This window comes from Eptatretus burgeri, unplaced genomic scaffold, assembly GCF_056783735.1.
Source record: "Eptatretus burgeri isolate ZD-2024b unplaced genomic scaffold, Ebu_testis_v1 Ebu_testis_scaffold_30, whole genome shotgun sequence".
NCBI lineage: Eukaryota > Metazoa > Chordata > Myxini > Myxiniformes > Myxinidae > Eptatretus > Eptatretus burgeri.
The window spans coordinates 87501-107500 of NW_028221980.1; the positions used below are offsets into that span (position 1 = coordinate 87501).

Sequence of the window (20000 nt, forward strand, 5' to 3'; positions counted from 1 at the left end):
AAACTTAGACATGTGACCAATTATTTTTACACTGAAACCAAAGCTTATGCTAAACATTTATTAAGGACCCAACTACCCGATACCGGCTCTCATGTCATGCACTAATTTAAAAATACAGCCAATCACACAAAAGATGGCTCTCATTGTAAAGGTAGGTGAATCAAGTCATCCTCCCATCACAAAAGCCTTTACGGAGTTTAAAAGAAAGTGAGTTACGATATCTATTTTTAATGAGAAATATATATATTTTCAATCAAACACAGGTCACACAACTTAAACGAGTCCCTTTCCCATCATATGCAAAAATATTGATTGTTAGAACTGACCCATTTGCACAAGGATTGCTAAAAAACACAAAAGCAACTTTTAAAATTCGTTCATTCAATCTGAGTGTTTCAGGTGAAGTTACCGAAGACAACCATATCCCCAGGTACAAAGGCTTCCAACATGTTAATCATATTACTGGCTGGGAACAGCAGGTTCTTCAGGGCGAACAGGGATATGGTGTCAAATGGCTGGTTGAAAGCCTTGCTCAGCTTGGCGGGGACGTACTTCCTCATATTTTCCAGGAACATCTTCTGCATCTCTCGGTCATTGCATTGGCATGCCCCAGCCGGGGGCTCCAGGTTCCCTGTGATATTCACAGAGGATGAGATGGCAGCGATTTGGACCTTTTGATTCTGCCCCGACCCAATGACATTGAGTGGTAGGCTGCTGTTCATATCAATACAAGCTTTCAGGGAATGTTCTGAAACTTCTTCATGTCCTACAAACTGTGATTTCCTCACAAACATGAATGGATAACTCTGCTCCCCAATTTTGTAAATCATCTTGGGATTCCAGTTTGACTTCCTGTCTCCAGTTTCAAACTTCATGCCAGTGAGGTTCACGGCTACTGCATCGTTTTTGACTCTGACTGTACATGGAAACATTTCTTCCAGTGGCACAATGGTTTCAGGAAATGGAGTGGATATGGAACCAGCAGTCGCTTTAGAAGACCAACTTTTGTCCTGATTGCCATTGTTAGCCGGCTCTGCTGCTTCCAGGACGAGACCCAGTCCACCATCGCCAACAGAGTTCGACAGCACATCCTGAAAGAAGATCTTTGAGTTGATAATCAAGGAGCTTTGATATTTTGATGGGATCGGCTCTTGCAAATAGAGTGCTGTCATTGACTGCAGTTTTCCCGTGGTAGCAATGAACAGTTGCAGAAGATCACGGTTGCTGCTCGTGTGTTGGATGTTGAATTTGAAGTCAGTCGGTGTCATGGATTTGAGGAGCGCGATTCCACGGAGATCGAGTGTGCCCAGATTATAGACCTCATAACCATCCTTCAAATTCATGAAGTAATCAGTCAGTGCAAGACCAAGCGTCGGGTTTGAAACGCCAGCTTCAAAATCCTTAGCTACGAAGGTACCACCATTCAGCCTGATGACAACATTTTGCTGAGATGTGACCGAACCAGGCATAACAGCGAGGGAAGACTTCCCTGGATGTATGACTTTTCGGTCTCCTTCACATCTACTTTGGAAACAGGGATCCATACATTGTTTGCCAAGATGGAGTATTCATAGTGACCGGACTGGATGGGCAAAAATATTTGGGCAGAAGTGGAATTATTGAGGAGGAACTGCAGTCTGGGGGCATTGAACTTGAAGTTGAAGACAGTCTTGGTTGTCACACCCTCAGACGTCTTCCTTTCATTGATGATATTTCCCGTTTCCCTCATGAACTGTGGATTTCCGACTCGGTCATTGTACTGACGGAGCAGTTGGTCATTCACTTGTTGAACTGTCATGGAGAATACAACATCCCATCCAGCACAGACTGACTTCCCTGACATCATGCTGAGGACGTCATTTACAGAGACGTCTGTCGAGTTTGTGGGGGAAGAGTAAGCTTGGAATGATTGAGGTGCAGCATACATCACTGAAGCAGTTGCATTTGTAATGAGCTCTTCACTCTTCATTGGTTGGATATTCTTAGATTCCTTTGCTTTGAACTTTGAAGCAGAGGAATGAGCAGCTTGGGCATATTCTCCACGTACAAGGTTCAGCAGAGAAAGCAGGTGCCTTTCTGATGCAGAGATACAAGTCTCCTTCAACTGAGCATAGATGTAAAATATTAGACGGACAGTGACATCGCGGGAGGAATTGTCAAACTGGATGTCTTCATTGCTCACAGTTTTGGGCAGAGACACCTGCCAAGCCGAGAAAGGGGTGATGCTCGAAACCTTCCCACCAAAAGGGTCCTCACCAGATGTGACGATGAATGCATATTTGCTCTCCTCAGCAACTGGCTCATCAGGCACCACATGGCTACTGGAGCCAACATCGTGAAGTCCTGTGTAAATACGAGACGTTGACTGAAATTTTAGCATCTCACTGTTGAAGCCACGATCAAAGAATGGATCCCCATCAAAGACAAGCTCTGTGTAGTATTTGCCACTTTTGGTGGAAGTAATACCACCAATTTCTACTGTGACACTCTTCACACGGACGTAGTTGTATGGTGCAAACTCGCGATTGTTGCAAGAAATGTTAAATGTGAAGTGCTTTCCATTGATGATGCTTTCCGGTTTGACACCATGGATTTCATATATGATTGGGAGGTCGTGATGTGTTGGTAGTGGTTGAGCTGTCATTCCTTGGTTGATACTTTGTGACTGATTGAATATGGCAAGCTGCAGATCAAGCATCGTGAAGGAATTGATTAGAGTCGGTGGACGAAGATACTCATACTGCAAGGCCCTGTCCTGTATGACCAGGGTGGACGCCAAAGTCATCAGCATCTGACGCTCAAAGAAAACCAGCTGACCGGACAGCCCAATCAGGTCAATTTTACTGACATCAAGCTCCTCTGGTTTCGCATTCAGGTTGGCCTTCAGATCATCAAGTCGCCTCTTTTGGTTGTTATGGAGTGTGATTCGCTGCTGAGCTGACGACAGATCTGCCGCAATTTCCTGAACGGTTTTCTGAGCTTGCAGCAGCATTTTACCACGAAGGACAAGGACTGCAAAGGCAGCGGAAAGTGAGATCTTTGCACCAATGTCTGGTCCAGTTGAGAGAGTGGCATCAAAGTTGACCTTCATTTCATCCCATTCGAGTGAGGAAGGCATATCCAGGCCATTTGGACCTATGTCCTTCAATGCACAAACAACCTGCTGTGGGTTTGAGGGAAGGGCCTTGATGGATTTGTAGGTCTTGATGACGGCATCAAACACCTGGACTAATTTCTGTATTTTCTGCACTGTTTTACCAAGACTCTCGAGAGCAAGAATTGACGTTGCTGGTGCAGCCATCGTGAAGGCAAGGGAAAATATGTTGGAGGCTATGTTAATGGCAGCCTTGATTATCTCCTGCTTCTGCCAGTCACTGACAGCATCTTGGTAGTTGATGATGGCTTCTTCAACAGCAGTGCGCTGCGCGACTAGGCTGACGTTCAACTTGGCTACTTGCTGGATGGCCGTGTCCATCTCTTTCTCTTTTTCCTTGCTGATACTGGAAAACATGTGTTCCATGTTCTGCTGGTAATTGGCCTGTGTGCTGATGTAGTCTTGGAGAAGTTTTCCAGATCTGATGATGTTTTCGTTGAGGGCCTTATCTCTGTCCACCGCACGCTCCTCAGCCTTCCTCACCATAATTCTGTTCTGGTAGTCTTTCAACTGATCGGAAGCTGTAAGAAGGACATTCTGGACGTTGTTCACTACATCTTTGTATGCTTCATACCGCAGATAAGGAACGGGCGGCCCAGCCCGTTGGCTGTTGATGGCCACATTTGCAAGGTACGTTGCCCTGGCCTCTAAAGCACCCAGCTGGCTGTCCTGGTACTGAGAGTGACTGCCTGCCACCCCAGCAAGCCAAATCAAAAACTGCTTCACGAGCTGTAGACTTTGACACTGAAGATTGGGGCTTGCCAGTAGAAAGTTGAGACGGGACTCCGCCGCAATCAGGGCAAACTGGATATCGGTCAGGTGCTCAGCGAGAACATTTATTGTCGGAGGCTCTCTGACATCGCGTACCACTGAAACCTTTCCTTTGCTTTCCTGGAACATCAGGCCATTCATGACCACGCAGAGATCACCACCACCTTCACAACTGCTGATCTGTAGACCCCCGTAAAACTCACCACAAAAGAGACGACTCTCAATTTCTTTAAATGAGGAACCTTGGAGGCGAAGATTAGGAGGCACAGGCCCAGAACCCCCACTTGAGATCACGTGTCCAAGCAGCGTAACTGTACACGTACCAGGAATATCAATGGCTGTATTGTCGTTGGGGGATGGTATCTGCGGAATATATTTCGTACACAATCACGAGCTGTGGAACTCGTTCCAAAGCTGATATCCATGTAATCTTTAATCCCGCACAGATAAACATATATAAAAGGTATATAATCTTCATAATTTGATCACATTGAATAGTACTGGAATTTTTCCTTTAAAATGTATCTCTTTCATTAAAACAGTGAAGCGGAGGCAGCACATACAGTGGGGCGGCTTGCGGGACAACTGCCCCAAACCCCAATGACCCTGAATTTCTTTCTCCCTCCATTTTCTTTTTTTATACGATCAATGCATGCTTCAGATTAAATTTTGGCTGAAAAGTATGCATCTATCTATAATTACAGCAATGTGTGTGTGTGTGTGTGTGTGTGTGTGTGTGTGTGTGTGTGTGTGTGTGTGTGTGTGTGTGTGTGTGTGTGTGTGTGTGTGTGTGTGTGACCGCTGTTTCTTGACAACCACTGGTCCGATCTAATTGAAACTTGCCAGGTATATTGCTTGGGCCCTGAGGATGTGCCTTTTCAAGGTTTGATATTAATCGGAGAAGTGGTTCCCAAGTTATGGCCATTTATTTACCAAACCAATGACAAGACACGTTGTTGCGTGGGCGTGGCCGATGGGGAAGGGAAGCTCAGTCGCGTTCCTCATTACGGGTTACAACGTACGGGCTTCCGGAGAGTGATGACTTCGTGTATTCTAATAATTTCTCGATTTCTTATGCGCATTTATAGATAAACACAATGCCCCAAGTTATGATCGTTTTCATAGGAGACGGTGCATAAATTTCGGTAACATCAGAGTGCTGGTGTGCTCCGAACCAGGAAGTAATTTTTTTTCTCTCTTCTCTTTTTTTGTTTTTCCTTGCGATGACATTGCAAAAAGGCAAAATACGTTTGCGCTAATTGAATATTTGGGCATTAAAACTAAATTGCGAATAATCGTAACTGCGAATAATATGCGAACTTCCGGGCCACGCACGTACGGGCACGCGAGAGCGAAGAAACGGCCTGTGTGGTTGTTGTTTGTTGCTCGCAGTTTGAATATTTATTTATTATTTTTTATTATTATTATTTTATTTTTTATGGGCACGTACTCGTTGTTAGAATTGGGAAAGGTGCATTCAGAGATCAATAACTTCGTGACAAGTTCAGCCTCTCTGTTTGGTTCAGAGCTGATCATAAGGGTGTGATTAAATGGCCGTTAAAGACCACTGCTGAAGACCAAAGTGTGTTTACTTCACGCAACCAATTACACCCTGGTTCCATTTGGTGCCTTCATGGGAAAGTACACATTCTAATGTGGTTTCAGAGGTAGGTACTAAACGACAAGGTTTGGGCTTTCTGCAATGTTGGGAAAGATGATGGACACATGAAGTGGGGTGGCTTAGCTCCAAAAAACAGGTCGATTGTGCACTTTCCCTTAAAAGCATGAAACTTGGCACATGGTTGGAGTAACACCATACAATGATTTTTAGTCCAGGGGCCACCAGAAATTGCACCCCGTATGGCGGCCATCTTGGATTTCAAAATGGGCCACCACTGTGGACCTGTTTTGTTAAATATCTCCTAAACTAGTACAGATATCGAGACAGTTGAAACGCATATAACTATATTTTAGGGCTCTAGGAATGTAATGGTGACATTAAAAGTTTGAAAATTGTGGCTTAACCAAAATATTGTCGAAAATTTGTCGAAAACAGCCGATAATAGTTACATTAACCTTTGTTCTTGTTCCTCTATGGACCTCCCTCCATGAATAACTGACATTGCATTATTGAAAAACAGAAAACAAGTAATAAAAACATTTTTAAAAATGCAAAGGGATGGAGGCATGTTCCTCAAAAAAGGATGTAAACAAGGTAAGGATGGTCACAATAAATCATCACGTGAAAACATCCCCACATCTTTCTTTCAATAATGGATATCCCTACACAAGGCTGTGTGTGTGTGTGTGTGTGTGTGTGTGTGTGTGTGTTTGTTTAATATCACACACACACACACACACACACACACACACACACACACACACACACACACACACACACACACACACACACACACACACACACACACACACACTCACACACACACACACACATTTCTGGTGTATGGCCAACCATTATTGAAAGAAAGATTTCGGGATGGTTTCACGTGATGATTTCTTGTGACCATCCCTAACTTGTGTACATACTTTTTGGAGGAACATCCCCACATCCTTTCACACATTTTTTTATCCTCGCCGAAGGAGAGGGTATTGCATTTGGGACCGTTTGTTACTTGCAAAATCAAAGATTTTTCAAGTATATTGGTCAGTCGATTTTGTTTTTCTGTCTGTCTGTTTGTTTGTTTGTCAATCGCCTACAGCATGCAGGTCAAAATTCCAAACCGATTGTCATGAAACTTTACTAAGTCGTAGAGGTAGTATCAAACTGAGAAGACTATTTATTTTGAGGTCAAATGTCATCTTGAGGTCAAATTTCTAAAATCATCATTTTTCATCCAATTGACTTGAAATTTGAACAATATTTGCATGCTGCATCACTGAATTGGGAAACCAACTATTTTTGATGTGAAAAGGTCAAAGGTCAACCCAAAGTCAAACTTCTAAAATCATCAATTTTTATCTAAAAATCGTCAATTTTTATCCGATTGTCTTGAAAATTAAACAGAAATTTCATTGTGCATCACTGAATTGTGAAACCAACTATTGTTGAGATCAAAAAGTCAAAGGTCAACTCAGGGTCAAACCTCTAAAATCATTATCAATTGAAAAATTGTCAATTTACATCCCATTAACTTGAAAGTTGAACAGGATTAGCATAGTCCATCACTGAATTGGGATTGCAACTGTTTTTGAGGTCAAAGGTCAATGCAAGGTCAAACTTCTGAAATCATCAAATTTCATCTGAAAAATCATCAATTTTCATCTCATTAACCTGAGGATTAAGCAGCAATTGCAAAGTGCATCACTGGATTTGGAAACCAATTTTTTGAGGTCAAATCCTAAAATTATCAATTTCAATCTGATAAATAATCAATTTTCATCCGATTGCTTTAGCTTTGATTAAGATTGTCAATTTTAATTTTAATGAAATGGACCATTTGATGTGTCCATGGCAACCTTTGGAGAGGGGGGGTGGATTTTGCACGTATCCTGCTCTGGACGACGTCATTTTCTTGTTTGTTTGTCTTCCTGTTTGTTTGTTTGTCTGTGCAGAACTTTCGTGTTTTTCTCTGCAACCGCTTGTTGGATTGAGACAAAATTTTCACCACAGGTGGGAATACTCATGCAGAATGTACTCGTCATAATTATGACATCATCGGTCACGTTGTGTGGCAGCAATGTTGGAAAAATGGAAAAAAAATTGGACCTCTGTATCTCTGAAACAGCACCAAGGAAAAAATTGAAACTTGGCACATGGCAAGTTCTACTCATGGGGAATGTTTGTTTTTTGTGACATCATAATTGCTTATGTGGAACGCCACATCTGATCAGTATGTACATTTTTGAGGGTCATCTTGGGATAAAATTCATCCATCCATTCCATTGGGACCATACTCTGTGCAGAGCGTTGGTGCTGCCTAAGCAGTCTCCTTGGCTATTGGGCACAATCCTGGACAGGTAGCCACTCTGACACAGGATACCAGCAAGCTGGCACTCATTTTGCCGACTTCAGAAGGATTACAGGCAGTGTCAACCCCACCTGGTATTAATTCAATAGTCGAGGTTGATTTGAACTCATGATCCTAGGATCCAAAGCCCACCACCCCAACCATTAAGCCAACACAAGGCATTATGGATAAAATGGGATAAAATGGTCCGCAGAAAAAAAAATTGATGACGTCATTGGTCACATGATTCGGCAGCCATATATATATATATATATATATATATATATATATATATATATATATATATATATATATATATATATATATATACATATATATATATATATATATATATATATATATATATATACATATATATATATATATATATATATATATATATATATATATATATATATATATATATACATATATATATACACACACATCTATATATATATATATATATACATATATATATATATATATATATATATATATATATATATATATATACATTTTTTTTTCTTAAACTTTCAAAAATCTTCTTCTCTGTTCTGTTCAACAAACTTCCATATATATATATATATATATATATATATATATATATATATATATATATATATATATATATATATATATATATATATATATATATATATATATTTGTATATATATACTTTTCTAAATAGTATGTACTTTATAGAAATGTGTATGTGTTGTTGCTGTCGAATGGTCCTGTGACTGTCGTGCACAGACATGGCTGATAATATCACACGTTAACCACAGCCATGTGGGTCTGATTGGCCCTTGGGCAAATGTGTTTGGCACCCCTTTCCGCCAGGTTGATTGACAGTCATAGTCTCGCCCACCCCTCGAATCCCTTGTTATTCCTTTACAAAGGAATGTAGTTTTGCGTACTTTTCATGGAATCTTTTTGAGGTAGCAACATTTCGATCAGTTTGCACCTTCCCACTCCAAAATTCTGTCGATTGGTGTTTAAACCAAGTTGAGAGCTTAAACCAATTTTGAGTCAGGCTTTCAGAATATGAACAACGCCAAATGGGCACTTTTGGGTCTCTCATTTTCTTGTTTCATGATGACATCCAAAAGCTTAATGAGTGTTATTGGATGGGGAATTATCCACGATGACTGTGAGGTAATTTGTAGGTTTATAAGTTCTACATTGGGAGATTTTCTTTTTTGAGGATTTATGTTGTATTGAGCCAATGGAGTGTCCATCCAGGACATCCCCACATAAGAAGTCCTCAGACTTCTTGATGATAATATGAGGTATGTACACACAGAATAAAAATACAATGAGAGTCACACTACACCAATTCAGGAAGCTCTGCCCTTAGAACCAACTGTCTGATGATATACCTGTATTTGACAAGTGTTAAGGAGACCACAGCTTGTCTGCCATTTTCTCCAACAGAAAACGAGTTGGAGTGGTCCATTAAATAGCGTTAGATTAATTATTTGTGCCTTTTCTGTTTACAAAGCCATTCATTTTCAACAAGAGTAGACATGGTGAAACGCGACAATTTTTCGTGTAAATTGGAAACATGCTTAATATCCGATTACCTTCAAAATGTGTTTTTGAAGCCTTTTTCAAAATAGAAAAATAAATCTGATGGCGTTGAAGACATGAGATCAGCCATGGTGCGATCCATAAGTACGTACGAGCACGTTTTGTCAGAGTAAGGTGGGTGGAGTTGTCTGCACTGATCTGTTAAACAATTCATAAAGATTTCAAAGAACTCACCTGGATTCCACTTGCAAACACACTGAAGGTCTTCACCAGGTCTGGGAACTGCAATTTGATCATATCCAGTTCAATCAACTCCTGCCAGACATTGACGGTAGGTGTAGCAAGTGTAGAAAGAAGGCCGTCACCGCTTATCAGGTTGGAACCCTTGAACACCGACTTCAGATCATAGGGGCAGTTGTTGCTGAAGTGAGGAGCCACCCCTGAACCATTCACGTATTTAGTATACATGGCGCCCTTGAAGATGCGGCGCCATATCAGCATGCGGTAGTACTCAGCGAAGACTCCAAGAGAAGCCAACTCGACTGATATAGCGACGACCTTCTTGAAGAGGGTGTTGACATTCACTGCATCAGAACGGAGGAATGGCGCAAAGATGCTGTTTGTTCCAGCATAGGTACTATCAAACCAGAGTCCATCTTTGAGAGACGTCTCCAATAAGGGGTCTTTGCTGATGATGCAGATGTTGCTGATGGCTGCCGTGCGGCCATAACCGGCGTCATTACGAGGGGTTGTGAACAGGGCAAATGACTGGGCAGCAAGACCGCTAAGGTCATTGGGACGGTCCGTGTAGACATCGACGACTTTTTTGTATTCAGTTTCTGCAAAAGCAAAAACCTGGAAGATCGAGTCGCCAACGTCAACCTTGGACACAAAGTGCGAACCGAAGGTTTCGTAAAAACGAAGGTATCCGTTGGCTCCACTCATACTCACATTGGTGGATTGCTTCCCCAGCTTCTCTAGAGATTTGAGGGCAGTCAAGGTCTCAGGCCTCGTAATGTTGGAGGGATCTGGATTACCGAAAATGCCCCTCTCATAGCAAGGATGGGTTGCGGTTCCGACCTTGCGTGAGCGCTGGACCAAAGCGTAGGACCATTGCTCCGTTGCCAAATCGAGCCCCAGTTGCTCGGAAAGGTCTTTGAGTGCTTTCCTTTGTCCGGAGGGTGTTAACCCAGCAAGGATAAGAGCCCCCGCAGGCCAAACTGCTGCTGCACCCCCCTCGCTTGGTTTGTCTTCGAAAGACATCACTCGCAGCTTGATCAGCTGGATGGCGCTGAGGAGATCCTCGATATTCTTATGGAAACTGATCATAGGTGATGACCACTTGGCATCGTGATCCGGGTTCTCAATTATAACATCCTGCTCGTAGAGGGCAGGCTTACTCGAAGTGTAAAACGGCTGTGCTGGACAGATGTCTGCCTTGTAGCCATTCAAAAGGCTTGTAGACTGACCTAGCTTCATTGTAATGTTCACATTCATGATGTTCCAGAGTTTTGTATGTTGTATACAGCACCTGATAAAGAAAGCAGAGGGGAGGGAGGGGTTTTTGAAGACATTGATATGGTAAAACCTTGATGACACTTAATGGAAAAAAGCTGAAAAGCCACGACGATTTAAATCTGAGAAATCGATCTTCATAGCTCAAGTTAAACATGTATTGGATCTTGCAATTCACAGATCAAGTTAAACATGTATTGGATCTTACAATTCTCACATCAAGTTAAACATGTATTGGATCTTACAATTCACAGATCAAGTTAAACATGTATTGGACCTGAAAATTCACAGATCAAGTTAAACATGTATTGGATCTGAAAAATTTGCTGCGTAAAGATACCCAGTTTCTCCCGTGGTGGGGGGGGGGAGGGGTGATGGGGGGGGGTGAAGGGGTAAGGGGGGAGGGGTTTATAGTCTTAAGTCTTTAGAGTTTTGATGCATTCGCCAAAGCTTGCTGGAATACAACTCTTCACAATAATCCAACAGTAGCCGGCCCTCACCCCATGGTAAATACCTGCCCACGCGCCAGTTGGAACCCTTGAACACCGACTTCAGATCATCGGAGCAGTTGTTGCTGAAGTCAGGAGCCACCCTTGAAGCATTCACACATTTCGTATACATAGTGCCCTTGAGGATGCTCATAGGTGATGACAATGAAACGAAACCGGTCTTGTATATCGTGCCTCAGTATTAAGCAACAAGGTTTCGACTATGACTCAAGCCTGACTGAGTACCTACGTGTAAATGTGACTTTGACATTTTAATTGCAAATACCTAAATGTTTTGATAGTTGTGGACCCTCGTGGAAAATGAAGTGCATACACATATAAGAAACCTCCTTATTTCTCAGTATTCTGCTTTTTAAAGTTTTTACTGTACTTATGAGGGGAGATATATGCGTTACGAATGTTCCATCAGCTCTAATATTCAGTCTCAGAATTGCAATCTCACGAGAAATGGTGTTCGCTTTATGTTTGCTGTTGATTCCAGACCAATATTTTCCAAGGAATCCTATGGCATCCACCGATTTTTGATGAAAGGTGGCCAACATTCCCAAACGCCCACACCCACATACCATCTGGGGCATCACAATGAAAATTTCAACATTTGCTTTAATATTGGCCAATTTGAGACACTGAAGTGACCATAATTTGTTCTCATGCATGCCCAGTTTGATAAAGACAATTGTTGAAATCCAAAATGGCTGCCACGTGACACCAAATTCAAAATGGCTCCGAAAATAGTGAGATTTGTAATACAATATTTAAACTGTGTGGTAAAATCAACATTAAATACTTTTTCATAATGGAACCAAATACAGGCAAACATTTGAGGAGAACCTGCTTCAGAGTGGAAAAGACCTGACTGCGATGAAGCTTTATGTTCCAACAGGACAATGGCCCCAAGCACACAGCCAAACAACACTGGAATGGCTTCAGAACAAGAACAGGAAAGCCCTTGAGTGGTTCACCACTCAGTGATTGCTGTTCACCGACACTCTCCATCCAACTTGACAGAACTTGAGCAAATCTGTGAGGAAGAATGGAAGAAACTCCCCAAATCCAGATGTGAAAAGCTTATCCAGACATACCCAAGAAGACTCGAAGCTGTAATCGCTGCCAAAGGTTCTTCCACAAAGTAGTGTCTCAGGGAGTCGAATACTTATTGACGCAAGACATTTCATCTTTTTAGTTTAAAATAATTTCCCAAAATTTCTTAAACGTGTTTTCTCTTTGTCATATTGGGTATTTTTTGTAGATTGGTGACAATGTTTTTTTTAAATTAAATCCATTTTAAATTCAGGCTGTAACAACAAAATGTGACAAAAGTCGAGGGGTGCTAATACTTTCTGAAGGCACTGTGTGTCTGCAGGCAAGTGTAACATCTCTTCATATGTCGTTGTTTTTTAATTGAAAGCAAGATACAAAGTCCAAAACTGCTCATGTAAACAGCAGTAAATAATGCAACCTGCAGCAGTAAACTTAAGCATTTCGTCAAGGTGTGTGCAGCATCAAAGAGGCTGCAGTGGAGGGAGACTACAAAGTGAGCAGTTCGCTACGATCACCTTGTTTTCAGTACTTGTAGTTTTGTTTATAAACCACTACCATATTTGGCAGTGAAATTCATTGGAAATTATGAATCTCCTTGAATGAAATTCCTCTTCCTTGTCCATGACCAATGAGAAAGAATAATTTCATGAGAACCTTCATGTAATGTTCCACAATGGTATTTCGTGATTGGTTAACAGTTACTTATTTATGAGTTTGTAGTATATAAATAATTGATTTCCAGCAATCGGTAAAAAGTGTCATAAAGGTGTTTATTGCGAGTCACTCGCGAGACAGTCTTCCTCTCGTACCTTGACCCAAGGCTGTTCTCCAGTGTACATTTATAAATGTCTCCGGTCTGCCCTGATTATAACCCCGCATTTTAAAATCCTGCCTTTAAAAACGAACATTCATGAAATTCAAGAATAACCCGATGCAAACATACCGTACAAACTACAGGGTGCCCCACAGAAAACCAGGAAATTTGGTAGTTTATTTGAAACAAAACAAAGGCAAACTTAGATGTAGTGTAAAATAAAGATACAAATTTGATAACTGCTGCATTCTGATATATAATAAAAAACGGTGAGAAAATTTATATGTCAGTTTATTGATATGGTAAAATATGGCAAAATAAATCTCAAAATCTCAAATTTCCTGGTTTTCTGTGGGGCACCCTGAATAACAAAAATTCGTTACCATTGAACTCGATCAATTATGAGACTGGTGATAGGTTGTAATTACATCTTTAATTGCACATGAAATATCACAGGATCTGCTCCCTATACATTATGATGTTTAAAATGAAGAGGATCGACACAAGATTGAATCAAGAGGGTGTAAATGGAGGGCCGGATGGTGGACGGCCGGCTGTACGGTCTGGTCAAATGAGCTTCCCATGATTTACATCATGGTTATCTTTGTTTTCGGAGGCATACACTCTTGTAACACTCTTACCTCTCGGCTGTCTCGCCTAGGTTTGAATCCGCACCCAACTATAAGCTGTCATCCCGGTGTTTCACAGGCATGCCGTCCCTCTGATGGACGTTAAACCAATGTTCTGAAACAGAGTACGGTACAACGGACTCCCCTCTAAGTTTATTATGTTGTCGCTACTTACTTGTTGGAATGTTCACAGCAATTACCTTGTCCATTTTACATCGACCTGTGCGATATCCCGATTTCTAAATTTACTTACAATGCTCTGTGACGTCTGGATTCCCAGGAAGAATGCAGCAGTTCAACTCAAAATGTCCACCTGTTTCAGGAACAATTTGGGGTTGGATAGCACAAGTGGGATTTTATGTGAATCGACAGGGTGTGAGTGTGTGACGTGTGATGCACCCACACCACGCCCACACACAGTTAGTTTACAATTCCATATAAAAAATACAACGCCTTCCTTTCTTTGAACAAGGTCGGGTGCTGTTGTGTAAACTTCAGTAGTAAGGGAATGAGAGTTATAAGGTAGTGCTCTTTTCCCTACTGACTTCAATCTATAATGTTAGTGTGTGTGTGTGTGTGTGTGTGTGTGTGTGTGTGTGTGTGTGTGTGTGTGTGTGTGTGTGTGTGTGTGTGTGTGTGTGTGTGTGTGTGTGTGTGTGTGTGTGTGTGTGTGTGTGTGTGTGTACTCCATAACTCCATTATCATGAAACCAAAACAGACCGAAACTTTGCGTGCATACGAAGGGAACTCCAAGGAAGGGCTTGAATGAAAACTGGGTGTTTGGGTTAATTTGACTATAATTAATGGCCTTATTTAATCCATGTATAAAAAGAGTTTGGTCTCGGCGTGCTTCCATCAGTCCTTCCTTCCCTCCGTCCCTCTGTCTGTCCAGTCCATTCGTGTCCGTCTGTGTGACTATGTCTATCATTTGCTACTATTGGAATGGACCTTTCGACCCTTTAAACTGCTGAAACCCCTTCGACCAGTCATTCCCAACCCTTCCTCTGTCATTTACCCCTTCGACTTGATGTATTTCGCCATTTACCCCCTTACTCCCATGCAAAAAAATGTATAGCCGGCATAGAGGCACAGAAAAAAATAAGATGAAATATCTTAATTATTTAGGGTTTGCACAAAATAAACTTTGATAAAGGGAAAAAAACCACAGTCCACTTATATCAAACAAGATCAAACAAAAATACCAGAAGCATTATCAGTGGGAACTCTGCTGATTCATTGAGTATATATGACCGTTTTTACAGCCATTTTTCCCTGCTGTGCAGGGGTTAGGCTTTTCTTGAAGCAATGTTTTATGGCCGGATGCCCTTCCTGACGCCAACCCTGGTCGCCTCTTACGACACACAGGGATATGGTATACCTATTCTAACCGGGGCATACACCGGGACCAGTACACTGGTACTCACTTCGCCGACCTCAGATGGATGACAGGCTGAGTCAACCCCCTGGTGTTAATTCAGCAGCCAACGGGACTTGAACTCAGGACCCAGGGATCCCAAGCCGCCACCCTAACCACTAAGCCAACACCAGGCATTGCTGATTCATTGAGTCAACCAGTTTATTTATTTGAGGAGCTGTTGACAACGCTACCCTCCTGTCGTCATCAGCTTTCAGGCGGTTCCTTGCCTTTGTCTTCATTGCTACTAAAATAGAGAAACCTTATTCACATAGATATGTGGTGACAAAGGGAACAAGCACTTTGAAGGCTCGCTAAGTAAGAAGTGGGAATGAATCGGTGAGTTTAATCCAGAAATCAACACCAACTCTATCAAATTCTTCCTTAAGATGAGCAGAGGACTGAAGATCAATCAGCTCCTATTTTGCTGGGTTATCATCTCTTATTTCTGACAGATTAGTGGCAAAAGGTTTTAATATCCATCTTTCTGTAGGTATCATGTCTTCTGGAAAGTAGACAGTGAAGTGATGCTTCAGGATGTTCAAATGTGCTGTGATCTCTTCGTTTATTTCAGGTAACGCACTAGGTTCGTTACCTGGAAGTTTGTTTGGAAGTTTGGAAAATTAGCAAAAAAATTTTCATGAACTCTTCGTGCCCATAAATCCAGTTTTGTCTGAAATGCTTTCATCTTTTCACCTGCTTCAACTATGGTTACTGATTTTCCCTGAAGCAATTCTTCTTTTTCACAACTTGACATTCCAAAGAATGGGAGGGAGACATTTGGAAACTCAACTGCAGGGTTAGCTGATAAGCATTAGGCAAAAGAACTCAAACTGCAATATGTGTCCACTGGGTGAAAGAGAATCATGGCAAAAGTTGCAGTGTTATCAACCAGGTCACCCTGTTTCCTTGTAAGACATTCCTTTTCTCAATATTTAGGTCAAAAGACTCTTGGGTAAAGGGAAACATAATTGACAGCCAATTTGACTTTAGCATAAAATTAAATTTATAAAGCACCAGCAACAATTATGATTGAGAGTACATGAAAATAATTATTTTTCTTCCACATCCCCCCCTTTTTTCATATCAGGAAAATTTGAATAATCGTATTACATATGATCACCATACCCAGTTCCGAGAGAGAAAAGATATCCATTACACAAGTTCAATCAGCAATGGCAGCGAGTGCTCAAAGGAGAAAAATGCCGGATGACGACCATTTCAATAGTATCCCAGCCAGGTTCGTGAGTGCGTTTCCATTTAATTCATGGCCTGTTCATCAGCAGGTGTCACAAATCGAAAAGACATGCTACTCGAGGCCAGAAGATAAGCAGATCAGGGTGTAGGTAGAGCAGCATCCAACGGGAAACACAGTTGAGGCACTCCTTGAGCTGCAGAGAAGGTAGATCTTGGGAGGTACGAGCTTGGGACCGACACTGGGTTGAAGGTGACACTGGGTTGAAGGAGCCGAAAAGGACTCGAGAGGTGACCCAGAGATCCAGCCCCAGCAGAGTTTGGGGCCTCATAGCAGCAGTTTGTGCAATCAGGTTTGATTCACCAAGCGAGCTGTGCATGTTGGAGGCAGCCGTGATGGAACAAGTACCAAATCCAAAGCGATTCAATTTTGCACAGTTACCATCTTAACATTTGCAATCATTTTAACATTCATATCTGCAAAACAATCCACAGTTTCATTCACAAACAGTTCAAAAGAAACTGCCATTATTTATTTATTTTCCCAGCTAACTTAGCACTTCCATGCTGATGAAAGATGGTCAAGTCAGTGTTAGAAATACCTCAACTTACTTAAGTTAACATACAAGAAGTACCACTTAATAAAAAATCATTCACCAGCCCAATTAATCAGAAAACAAATAAAACATGTAATATTTAAATTGGCTCGTGGCATCATCGCACTCTTTTCAAAAATATAATTCTTACACTCTGACCGATTTAGCATTCATTTCACATGGTAATGCCTTCGGTACTCCGCATAATTCTTGTTTATTCTTTTTATTTTTTCCCCACAAAATATGGAAGCATTTACAGTACATGGTACAATTCCAAATTCCATTAATTGATTTCATAATTGCTGTTGGTCTAGCCACTCTTCCAGCCATTCTGCATTGTGGTTATGTAAATACCATGCTGCTTTCCCTCATATCTTGATTTTCCCTTCCAGTTGACTTATGATTCCTAATATGTAATGTTGACCAATCTGTCGATCAATTTAATAACAGAGACCCTCTTTCAATATTTTGTATGTACCTCAACTTAATATATTATCTCGATTCAATTTTCAGTAACTTTTCCCTACCCTCAATAAACAGATCAACAAGGTCCATCGCTACAGTGATTGATAATATATCAATCAATCAATACAAGTTATCAATAACCTTACTGTGATATCACTAATCATTCACATGTGTCACAAGTTACTGGTTTAAAGATACGGACTCTAATTACGCCGCAAATTTAGATACATTCAAGAAAAAGTTAGGAAAAACAAATTGGTAGAATACTCTGTCACGTGAAGACCCCAATACATTTGAATTAGGATTACGAGACTTCTATGATAAAAGGTTTCTCAATTTGAAATCCCAAAACAAAAGTTGATATTAAATATAACCAAAAGAAGCATGATTGTTCGAATAGCATTATGAATTGTCATGGAGGAAAAGACACAATGAACACAAAAATCATGTGCCTCCAGTGTTCTCAATGAGTTCCTTTTCTTCTGTTTTTTAATGAGCTGAGTCTGAAAGTAATTAACTAAGTTACCGCACAAAACTTCCATTAGTTACTAACTGCTCCCCATGTTTATGCATGTGACAACAAACCCAGTGCATGCAAACATTATCACGAGTATCACTTCTTATAATTACACTAATTATAACATGACTATCATTGTAGCATGACTATCGTTGTCGTCACAGTGTGATTCTTTTGGAAGTCTTTCTCGGGCTGTCAGCTCTGCGAACTCCCCCATCGTAAGAGTTCCACGCCGCTCGGCATTGACATCGAGTTGCTGAGCTGCAAACCACACTTTGGCTGCAGAGCCTCCATTTGGAAACATTTGGGAACAAAACTTGCCAATATGGTTAAGAAATTCAAAATTTTTCCAAACAGTTTATTTATACCAAATGCTAATATTGTTTCATCAATCTGATGAGCATCCATTTCTTTCATGGTAAATGGAGCTGAAATATCTCGGAAAAATAATGTGTCACCAACCTCTCTCATCACGATTCAGAATTTCATCAAAATTTAAAATCTCTGACATTGTCCTTTTCTTATCCACTTCTCTCTCTCACCAAAACAGCAACATGCTGTAATTTTCACAACACACATACATGAGATCTAATCATGTCATCTGACCTTTTAATACAAATCCATTGATTTATCAAAACAAATATATACAGTTTAAACCTTTATTTTAAACAGGTGTACAAAAATTGTCAAATAATTTGTCAAAGTTGAGTCATCAGGCGAATAGCACTCAAATTGCAGCTGACAACACTCCGTCCATACATGTAGCGTCTCGGTAGAACCTTCCACATCTTTTCCCCAAATAATGTTTATCACTGCTGTGGGGAAGCATGGGAGATTTGAACTGCTGTTAGCATCTGAGTCATGACACCTGCTGTTAGCTCCCAACTGGTCCCTCTTTCTCCCGATTGGCTATTCCTGATGGCCATTAGGTTCAAACTCAACCTTTTGAGTGCAATATTTATCCAATTTCGCTTAAACAGCTTCATGGTCGATCATTGTGACAATAAACAAAATCTTCCAATTAAATCTAATGAATTTACCCTGACAGATAGAGGCCCATATAAAGACAACAGATATGTTTTTCCATCTGCTTCCCATGTAGAAAGCCTGACCTTGGCAGGCAAAGGATTGGAATGTTCTTTTGATAAGGCCTGCAATGGCTGTGGGTTTAAGGAGCACCGGACAGCCAGTCTGTACACTAGCCATCTCAGGAGCACTCGCTTTGTCTGGATTTTAACCCAATTTTCTTCACCACTTGATGTACTTGGTTAGCAGATCAATCATTGTAAGAGGTAACATTATTTCAATCATATATGCAATGAATTTTGCCTGCCTGAATCGATCAAAGGGTTCCACTGGGTTGTTTGCCATTGCCTTCTCAGCAGTAGTTTTGGCAGGAATTTGTCATTAACATCCATCAACCAATGACATTAATTAACTTTAACATTCACAGACTAATGAAGACAGCACGCCTAGTTTAACGTCCATCCGAGGGATCATGCATCATTTGTGAATCCCCCATACATGCTAAACACCCAATGGGAGTTTGGGAGATGGTTGTGACTTGAAACTTTCACATTTATCTGAGAATCATCTGTGTGGTCATCACTTTTTAACGACAATTTGAGAGGACAAAAGGATTGCCTATAACAAGTTAGCAATTAACTGATCACTCTCAACCAGAGTGCCAGTGGATGTTATAAATCCTTGTTCATCACAATGTACCAAATCATACACAACTACATTACAAATCACTTTAAATCATTCAAAATCAATCACATTTCTAAATTTCGATCACAATTTAAGTACAATGGTTACGATTCAAATCAAAATTTTGGAAACATTTCTCACACGCATGTGCATTTCAACACAGTAGCCC

General features: G+C 40.9%; 1 protein-coding gene across 1 annotated transcript in view; it reads right to left on the bottom strand.

The window, feature by feature from the left end:
- LOC147007746 (uncharacterized) overlaps window positions 1-14314 on the bottom strand; it is a 14674-nt gene extending 360 nt beyond the window's left edge. The window contains 4 exon segments of the mRNA XM_085866484.1: window positions 1-1477; window positions 1480-4288; window positions 9662-10958; window positions 14189-14314. The exon segment at window positions 1-1477 is cut by the window's left edge and continues 360 nt beyond it. Of these exon segments, the coding sequence (XP_085722610.1) occupies window positions 396-1477; window positions 1480-4288; window positions 9662-10924 (5154 nt within the window). The 5' untranslated portion in view covers window positions 10925-10958; window positions 14189-14314 and the 3' untranslated portion in view covers window positions 1-395.
- Window positions 14315-20000: the final 5686 nt, after the last annotated feature.